Source organism: Brassica rapa, chromosome A09 (assembly GCF_000309985.2).
Source record: "Brassica rapa cultivar Chiifu-401-42 chromosome A09, CAAS_Brap_v3.01, whole genome shotgun sequence".
Lineage (NCBI taxonomy): Eukaryota > Viridiplantae > Streptophyta > Magnoliopsida > Brassicales > Brassicaceae > Brassica > Brassica rapa.
Genome location: NC_024803.2, coordinates 19571399 through 19581845, shown reverse-complemented (window position 1 = coordinate 19581845; position 10447 = coordinate 19571399). Strand labels below are relative to the sequence as shown.

Below are 10447 nucleotides of genomic sequence, written 5' to 3'. Positions count from 1 at the left end.
ACGTATGTGGCATCTATCCGTAAGTCTAGGTCCCAGATCCAATTAAATACGACCTATATACTCAAAAATATTTATTTTATTGTATTGATCTAAATTTTGCTAAATTTAATTTTTAATATAATTTTAATATCTTTTTGCGATATTTGATCATAATCCACGATAAAAATGGTGAATGATTTGCATATAATTTAGCTCAGATTTTAGATTAAATTATAAAATTTATTTTTTAAAACTCCATAAAATCCGGTGTAAACCAAAAAAAATTCATTGATCCGTGATCCAATAATAGTTGACCCGGAAAACCCTATATAAATGTAGTGATCACCTATATGAAAATATTATAAAGTTGGTAATTTGAGTAGTGTAGTGTGCTTTAGGCGGATTTGAACGCTACCAGCAAATTTATAGATTTGAAATGTTGTTATACATACGTAGACATGTTATCTATTTTAAATAAATAGTAACAATGTCCATGGCCCGTATTTGAGCTAAAAGATAAAAATAATATTTGAAAAAAATAATATATTTGTATTTCTGGTTCTGAAAAAATAATTTGTGGGTTAAATAATTTAGATACATCAATAAACGAAAAGTAGTAGAAAGTAGAGGGTCCTGCCGGTTACATGGAAATTGATAACCTCGTCTGTTTCCTGTAAAAAAATTATATAACTGTCATGCTTTTTATACGTGTGTATACGTGATCGTTACATTCGGGTTGAAATAATAGTTAGACTGTATTTTTATCAATTGGCTACACTGCTATTTTAATAGAATAAATATCTATGAGGGCAATGAATAGAAAAAGTGAAATTGTGGTTCAACTCGATATTTGTTATAAAGAAAAAACAGTTTTGCACGCAGGTTATGGAGATATCTGAAATTGAGACTTTTTTTTTTTGAAACACTCTGAAATTGAGGCTGTTTTTCATAATATGGGTTTAATAGGATGAGGTGAGGAGAAATCAATCACGATTCTTTGATACACGAAAAAAGGCAAATACATAAACCCAACTGTTTTAATTAAGAGAAACGTAACTGCTTGTAGTTAGATAGAAGATCGTGGTTTATATTAAATAGATTATATATAATTATATAAAAGTTGAATTTTTTTTTTAATAAAATCCAATGGACACTACTTTTATCAATTGGTCACACTGCTGTTTTAATAGAATAGATTTTGGAAAATCAACATAAATTTTAACTGACAAAATCAATTGTTTTAAAAATATTAAACTTAAAAATTTTGCATTTCACAAAACAAAGTAAATTAATATAAAAACTAAAAACTATCAGAAAAATTAGCTTGACATCTTGGTTTAAATTTTTAAAATATATTAAAAGATTCAATTAAAACTTAAAATATCAAATATTCAATATCTTAAAACAAAATGAAAATCAGTATCAAAATAACTATAAATAAATATTGTTAAGGAAATGAATAGTGCACCTGATATGTTATGTGTAACATGTAGATGTCCACATGATTGCTACTGGAATCAAGCACAAGTATGGATGTTAAAATTTGGATTCAACTTTAGCCTTTTTGCTTCCTTTGAACTATAAAGACAATCATATTTGAATTTCCTTCAAATATTTTCCACTAATCAATGAGCCGTTCGTTTAGCATATGACATTTTCTAATTACCGGATCTACTAACAAATATCCATCACATGTGACTTTCCTAATCATGATTTTCCACACATTACGAACCATTCCATATCCATCTCATACTATTAAATTGCCGGTAACAATAACAAATATCACTAATTACAAATTTTTGCTACTAATATCACCAGTATTTTAAAATTAAATCAACCTCACAATCTGACGAACTCACTGATACCCACATAAACTTCTCCCCCATTTGTTCAACGGCAACACGAACAATATTTTCAGAATTTTAGAACATTCACACACTTATTACATCCTAATGCAAATTCAACGTATAAACAAAACTAGCTTACAAGTAGAATCTCTATAAATTAATAATGTTGGGACTTTGAAATTTTATTAATTTATAGAGATATTAATTTACAAAAGTTTCTTTATTTAGATTTCTTATTTTAAGATATATTTATTCTAAGATGAGATTTTTTTTTGATTTTTATGTATAGACATTAATTGCTATTTTGTCAAATTTGACATTTATATTAATTTTATTATATTATTTTCTGTATATAATATATATTGCATATAACTTAAATGTGGTTTTAGATAGAATATTACAAAATCTCATCAAAAATATATTAAGTCTTAAGAAAATATAAAAATAATTTCATTGTGAATATAAAACAAACAATATAATAATAGGTTCTTACTTATATAAAATATGTATACATATAAATTATTAATTAATAATTTTAATGGGACCATATATTTGCAAAGAATTTTCTAAAAAAATATTATCGTATTATTTTATCGATTTGTATCAAATTTTGAACCAGCCCAAGTTGGGATCAACGAAATTTATTAATTTATAGAAATTATTAATTTATCAAATATTAATTTATAGAGGTTCTATTGTAGTATACTTCAAATAAAAAATATATCATATTCCACGCGTAGCGCGGACCGACCCTAGTATATATATATAGTAAAAGTTATGTTATGAACTTTGGGCGGTTCTATTGTTTGCCTACCTGAGTTAAACTGATTATATGTTTATGTGAATTGTATTTCGATGTTCTACGTGTTTAATATCTTTTTATGGCTCGATGAAACAAATGAATAGCTAACATTTGGATTATGACAAATCTTAAAATATGAATCTGGTTAAAATTGAACTGATCCAAACTAACATATTTTAAGGCATTACTATTCACAAGTTTTGACAAATATTTGCAGAGTTAAATTTCCCAAAACCTAAAAATTAAAAAATATTATTAAGAAAATAAAAATCTATATTATTAAAACTGAAGTACATATTGGAATTGTTTGAAAACATGTATACTAGTATAAATGAAATTGTTTGGAAACATAGATAGCAGTATACAAAAAAAAAATATAATGTTGTTTTAGTAATTTCATTAATATTATTACATTAATTGTCTTTCCATATTTCTCTCACTTTAACAATTTAATTAATTATATTACTTTAACAATACATCACATCATGAATGATATTAACATAATAACAATAGTACATATTTTTATTTATAAGTTTTCAAAATTAACTTTGTGTCAATTATAAAATCAAAAATATAAAATAATTGGGTTTTGCATATGGTTAAACGTCCGGTTTAGTTTGTTTTGGTAAAACTTTTTTTTATTTTAGTTTCAAGTGGTGGAAAATTATGTAAACAAAAACATAATTCAAAGACATGTTTTTGTAAATAAAATAATAACTTAAATCAAAATAATAAAAATGTATTACATTTATTTTCACTTTATTTTTCACTCAATATAATTATTTTAGTAAATAAATTTTTTTTTTTATTTCATTTAGTTTAGCCTAACAAATAAAAAAAAGTATTTTTTATAAGTTTATAAAATCAGTTAGATATGAACATTGACTATCCATTTATTTACGGGTTATTCTTTTCGAGTATCGTGTTTTTTTAATTAGACTCCACTTGAATATTATAAATTTATGTGTGGGTTTTGAATTTGTTCGTTTTGGGTCTGGATGAGTTCGCCTCTGATGTATAGAAACCTTAAAATTTCTACAAAATGTATATGAAATGAGTTCGGATATTTGTACCATATATAATCATATTACCCGATTCGGTCCAAATCTTTTGAATGCAATTAATTATATCACAACACATCAAAATACATAACAATAATTATGATAAACAAATATCATTGTATAAAAATGTAAAAACTAATATCCGCGCACAATCTTTAGTTTGGATATTAAAACGAAAAAAATATTATTAGTGTTGACTAGACCGGATTACTCAAACCACAATAACAAGATAAAAAAATGATGCCGAATCAAACCAAAGAATTAAAATACTTAATGCCTTGATTGGTAGAGCATTAGCATTAGCATTATACCCTACATTATCCAATCAACAATTGTTAGAAAAACATTTAGAGAAGCAATTACTAAATGCTAATGCTTTCCAAATGCTCTTTCGCCAATGCTCTCATATGAAACTCTTAGAAAAGCATTTGCATTTATAATTTACAAAATTAAGGAAAATATATAACTAATTCATTTATTCTATTTAATAATATCATAAAATTAATTTTATATCAAGAAAATAAAATGTTGATTTTTAAAATTAATTTACAATAAAAATATTTTTTTAAGTAGTTTTTCACATTTAAAATATAAAATATAAAATATTATTTTATTTTTTTATAATTTCATTTATTTTAAATGTGAAATATTATTTTTTAAATAGATATTTTAATTATAAATTTATTTTAAAATAATATTTTTTGATATAAACATAATTTTTAAATTAAAAAATAAAATAAAAATATATATAGTTTTTTCATTTTTAAAAAATATATATATTAGAAATATGTTCATTAAAAATAAATATATTATATATTACATACTAATTTTTATAATAATTTAAATATCATACTCATATTACTCTACCAATCATCATATTAAACAGTTTAGCAAAAGCATACAACTCCAGTAACATACTGCTATTGCTAAGCTAACGCTCTACCAATCAAGGCCTTAGACAATTTTTATAATTGTATATCAGAGATAAGCTGAAACTCAACTGGAGATGATTTTTTTTTTTTTTGTGGATATAAGTTAGCTCCTAGTTTTGCAATGGGTTTATTGGCGAGATAGCCATATTTGAGAGACAAATTAAAGAACTAACATTGATTTTGACATAATTTAATGTCAGATTTTTTGGTCTCAATCAAACCGGTTCTATCCCTTCACGTAACAGGCTGCCAGTTCCACTTCAAAATATAAGAGACGTGGTTTTTTTAGGGACACTTAATTATACGAAACATATATAACAGATGTATTCAACACACATGATAGAAGAGAAAATATTCTATTTCATCTCACGAACATAGTAAAGTACTATAAACACAATTAGAATCACAACCAAGCTCCAACCCCAACCAATCTCTAACCCCAACCAATCTCTAACCCTGAATTACTAGACCTTAAACCAACTCACCTCAAAACCATAAATACTAACCCCTAAACCCAAATTCATAAACCCAAACCCAATGTAAAATATCTTTAATAAATTAAAATACAAAATAGTATATAATTAACTATTCTATTTCATCTCGCCAATGTAGTATAGTACTAAAACTACCAGAATCACAACCAACCTTCAACACTGAAATACTAAACCCTAAACCAACCCACCTCAAATCCATAAATGCTAAACCCAAAACCCGAATTCATAAACCCAAACTCAAATGTAAAATATCTTTAATAAATTAAAATACGAAAATAGTATAAATTTAACTGTTCTATTTCATCTCACCAACATAGTATAGTACTATAACCACCAGAATCACAACCAACCTCCAACACTGAAATACTAAACCTTAAACCAACCCACCTCAAAGCCATAAATACTAAACCTTAAACCTGAATTCATAAACCCAAACCCAAATGTAAATATCTTTAATAAATTAAAATACGAAAATAGTATAAATTTAACTGTTCTATTTCATTTCACCAACATAGTATAGTACTATAACCACAATCAGAATCACAACCAACCTCCAACCTCAACCAACCTCCGACCCTGAAATACTAGATCCTGAACAAACCCACCTTGAAGCCCTAAATACTAAACCCTAAACCCGAATTCATAAACCCAAAACCAAATGTAAAATAACTTAAATAAATCAAAATACAAAAATAGTATATAATTAATTGTTCTATTTCATCTAACCAACATAATATAGTACTAAAATCACAATCAGAATCACAACCAACTTCCAACTCTGAAATACTAGACCCTAAACCAACTGAGCAAATCCGACGGAGGTGACGATGTGAATCAAAGCAGTGTCGGAGACCATTCAACTTCTCTGGAAATTACGGAGAGAAATAAAAAGAAAAGATGTGAAGAGATTAAAGCTACGAGTTACTTTTTACATATAATAATTAATATTTTTATTATTTTTTTTGCTTTTAGGTTGCACCGTTTGGAAGAAAAAGCACTATAGTATTATTATATAATTATAACACCGTGTATATATATGTTAGGAAAATTGGCTAGTCAATGCATTATACGTTTTTTCCTTGTTATACATGCCAATTACCCTTTTGCCAACCAAATGAAAAACCGGGAAAGCTGAATTTCTGAAAACGGAAAAACCGGATTAGGCCGAATTGGACCGTGCCCAACCAGCCCGAACCGAACAGCATCGAACACTAGTGCTGGGTTTGCGGGTCAACCCGCCCCGACCCGTCCCGCCCCGCTGCGGGTTGAATCATTTTTTTGATTCAAAAAATCGACCCGCATAACTCACAAACAAAAAAATTTCTACCCGCACCCGCCCCGCAAAAACCCGCGGGTAACCCGCTTAACCCGCGGGTAATATTAATTATATTAAAAATAATTATTTTAATTAAAAATAATTATTATATAGTTAAAAAATATTATTTTTAAAAAATTATATTAAAATAATATATTAATAATTAAAATTATATAAATATTTACGAAATTTAATATATTTTTTATAAAAAAACATTTTTTTTTTAAAAAAAAATCTTTTTTTCTTAAATTTGCGGGTTAACGAGTACCCGCGACTCAAATTCGACTGACCCGTACCCGCCCCGCTTAAAATAATCTTGACCCGCACCCGCACCCGCCATTGCAAATTTTCAAATTCTTCGACCCGCACCCGCCCCGCAGCGGATCAAATGGGGCGGGACCCGCGGGCATTAATTAAAATTCCCAGCTCTATCGAACACCCATGCCTAGTCCTGCGGTTTCGTATAAAGTGAGAGAAGTGCCCCTCTTCTCTTTGTCCAATCTGCTGTCTTTATAATTTATCAAAATCGCCGATCGAGACAGGTCGTGAGACCAACGACCATCCGTTGATCGCCGACGGAGAAATCGTGGCCGTCTAATCTAGGGGAAGAAGATCCGATTCCGATTATAGAAGAATCTTAAAGGGATGGGGAAGAAGAGAAAAGCTACAGCGACGAGCCTCGATGAGGTAGATCGGACTGTTTACGCCTCGTTTCGAACAGCCGCGAACTCGTTATCTCAGCTTTACACTCAGTCCATGAACCACCAGAAACTATCTTTCCAAGCCGGTGAACGCCATGGTCTCGTATGTTTTTAACCCTTTTTTTTTTATTCATTCTTATCTATTCGATTTGAAAGCTTTTTGTTTTTTTTTTTCTATTTTATGGATTCAAGTTTTGATTTTTAGATAAGTTCTGCCTAATCTATTAATTTCTGTTATGAGTGTATTAGTTGCATTGTTCTTTTGGTGTTTCTCATGTAAAATTATTGATTGTAATTGAAGTTGAGAATTTTAACCAAAAGTTGTTAATTTCCTCTCTTTCGTCTAATCTTATCTAGTATTGTTTATGTTGCATTAAGCTTTTGGTGTTTCATGTACAACCATGTGTGTTAATTTTCCTCAAGATAGTTTAGGTGTGGGGGGGGGGGGACTTGTGTCCGTACATAAATATTTCTTTTTCATGAAAAGTGTTTCTGTGTCATTGCATCTCCTATCAATGAAACCAAAGCCAAAGAAGTGAAAGCATCTTTCTGTTCTTGTTTCCGTGGTTCTTTTATCGGTAATAAGACTGTTTTGTATGTTTGCTTCTGTAGCCTAAATCAAATTAACAGTGTATCGTCTGTCTGTTCCTGTCGTTCCTTGGTTGACTGAAATTTACATGATGTTGTGATGTGAAGCTTCTTCTTGGATGATGACATACTGCATGAGATCAGATTACGGGACTCTAGCTAGTTTTATGCATTCTTTATCTAAGTTAACGTTCTGCTCATCTTCCATGTTTCAGGAAAAATTGTACCAATGGATATGGAGACAACAAGAAGGAGGGTCAAGAGTGACATCTATGGATATAATCAATTACATTCAGGTTCGTATATGTCACTCTTGAAACTTGGCCAGATCTGATTTTTCTGTTCTTGATTGAGTTTCTTGTTTCCGCAATTGCAGAACGAGCTAGAGTGCTGCACAGAGGAACCCCCAATTTCCCCAAGAGCGCCGCCAACACAACCAGCAATGAATGTCACGAGTTCCGGGCTCATGGCCTCTTCAGGCACGTCTTGCCCTACAGCTGTTCCTGTGGTTCGGTCGGAGCAATGCGAAAACCAGGCGAAGAACTCGGTTTTCTCAAACGCCCTTTCAAGTCCCATACGCCGTAGCCTTCAGAACTACCATATCCCCCAGGGAGGCTACATATCTGGCGGAACCAGAAGCAGTGAACTGAACAGGGGATCTAATTCTCCAGGTTCTTTTGATTCTTCAATGGATATGCATGCAGACTAATAACTATGATGTAATACACTCTCGTTTGATGATGTTTTCTCTATACAAAACTGGTTTGATTCTTCATAAATGTATCAATTGGTTCTTATCTGATGGGTTTCTGGTATTTTGGCAAGGGTTTCTGATGGTCACATGTAAATCATTGTGTCTGTGACTTTTATCACTCGTTCAACTCTTTACTGTTCATGTTTCAAACTACTCGAAGATCATCTAGCAAATCGTTCTTATCATAACTCTTACTGCAGTCGAATTATGGTCAAGTAGGTAAATAATTGAAAATGTGTAAATGACAACTGCAGATTTTGCTATAGCAAATGGTTTCTTTTGTCTACTGATTGCATGTATAAATCACAAATAAGGCATGATTCGTGATATGTCGTTTGTATAATTGCATTCTCTGTTACGTCACACTTCCACAGGCAAAGCGAGAGGCGGGCAAAAAAACCTTACTTAGATCGAATTGAAGAGAGGTCGGTTGCCCTTTTCTGAAGATAATCTAAAACAAATGTGCTCACAAAGTCTACGGGTTGTTTGGTTGGTGCTCTAACTTTAGTTTTTCTTTTGCTGAAAATCGGCAATAAATTTTTTGCTTTGGCTTTAATTTTTTTTTTAACTGTGGATTAATTTCAAAGCACTTAATAAAAGATGTAAATATTATTTTTAATAGTTAAAATATTTTATTTTCTAACTTTTTTTGCTGAATCTTTATTTCTTAAAACTAAAACATGATTACTTTATAAAAATGTTAAAAAATTTTTTTGTCCAAATCACCTATAGAAATCAACACCTATGTTGATTTCACGGATTTAGTCTACAAGATGATGAAGAAACCATAATATCCAATTTTATGGTTGGTTTAAAACCAGAGTTGAAAAATAGACTGGCAATCGAGAACTACGAGAGTCTCACCGAGCTAATAGAAAAGGCTGTGAATGTGGAGATCAGATTAGAAGCTGAGAAGGCGGCAAGTAAAAAGTCCAAGCAGCATCAAGAAGGAAAGTATGGTGGAAATCAAAAATCATTCAAGGGTAAAAATAAAGAAAGAGAATCAGGAGAGCCAAGTCGACGATCTCTGTTCACATAAAAATGCTTTAATTGTGGCAAGATAGGTCATAAGTCAAGTGAATGCTTCGGAAAGAAACCTGGATCCTTTCAGTCAAACTCCTACAATCCTACATGTTTCACGTGTGGAAAGAAAGGGCACATCTCTACCCAGTGCAGCGTCAACCGTCCTATCCCAGCTACGCCAATCAATGTCCATCCTCCTCCAGCTCCACCTGCAATCGCACCACCGCCAAAAAGGCAAGCTATAGGAGGTAGAGTTTACGCTTTAGAACTAGAGGATACTAAACCTCCAGGCCCATCTAAGGGTCCCATCACAGGTATTTGGGTTCTTTAACCTTACTATATTGATTTTGTGTTGTGTGATTTCTTGTGATGGATTGGTTAATTTCTATTGGATAATTATTATGTTGTTGATATATATTAATGTTGTGTCAGGAACTTTACATGTGGCGGGGCGTCCCACACATGTATTGATCGACTCCGGGATAACACATAGTTTTGTGATCTCTGAGGTAGCTGCCGAGTTTGTGGGTTCATTTGTCGTTGACAGGATGGATGTGGCTGTAATGACTCCCGGAGACCAAACCCTGCAAGCAAGAGAATGCATTAGAAGAGTTCTGTTAGTCATTTGCGAGAAGATGTTCTTGGCAGATTTGTTGGTGGTACTGGTGCCCTTAAAGGGATATGAGGTTATTCTGGGCATGGATTGGTTATCAGGCTATCGGGCTCAATTAGATTGTGGAAAAGGTCGTATATTGTTCAAGGAGAACGGGCAACAGCAAATAGTGTTATATGGGATCAGTCCAAGCAAGTCTGTGTCTTTAGTAGCTGCCTTGAGAGTGGAAGATTTGCTTAAGGATGGAGAAGCGTATCTGGTAACAATAACTGCTAGTGAAGGACCTGCTAGCAATGGAGTTGAAATTACGGATATTGTGGTAGTACAAGAGTTTGAGG

At 31.2% G+C, this 10447-nt stretch overlaps 1 protein-coding gene across 1 annotated transcript; it reads left to right on the top strand.

The window, feature by feature from the left end:
- The first annotated feature begins 6887 nt into the window (after positions 1–6887).
- Positions 6888–8626, top strand: LOC103838878. Its single transcript, XM_009115327.3, has 3 exons — positions 6888–7234; positions 7935–8015; positions 8096–8626. The coding sequence occupies exons 1-3, from the start codon at positions 7076–7078 to the stop codon at positions 8426–8428; spliced, it is 573 nt and encodes a 190-aa protein (XP_009113575.1). The 5' UTR covers positions 6888–7075; the 3' UTR covers positions 8429–8626.
- Positions 8627–10447: the final 1821 nt, after the last annotated feature.

Excerpts from the sequence above, each read along its gene's own strand:
- LOC103838878 (XM_009115327.3), top strand. The coding sequence starts at position 7,076 with ATGGGGAAGAAGAGAAAAGCTACAGCGACGAGCCTCGATGAGGTAGAT. Across the intron at positions 7,235-7,934 it reads CCGGTGAACGCCATGGTCTC|GAAAAATTGTACCAATGGAT; the intron begins GTATGTTTTTAA and ends TCCATGTTTCAG. Across the intron at positions 8,016-8,095 it reads ATATAATCAATTACATTCAG|AACGAGCTAGAGTGCTGCAC; the intron begins GTTCGTATATGT and ends CCGCAATTGCAG.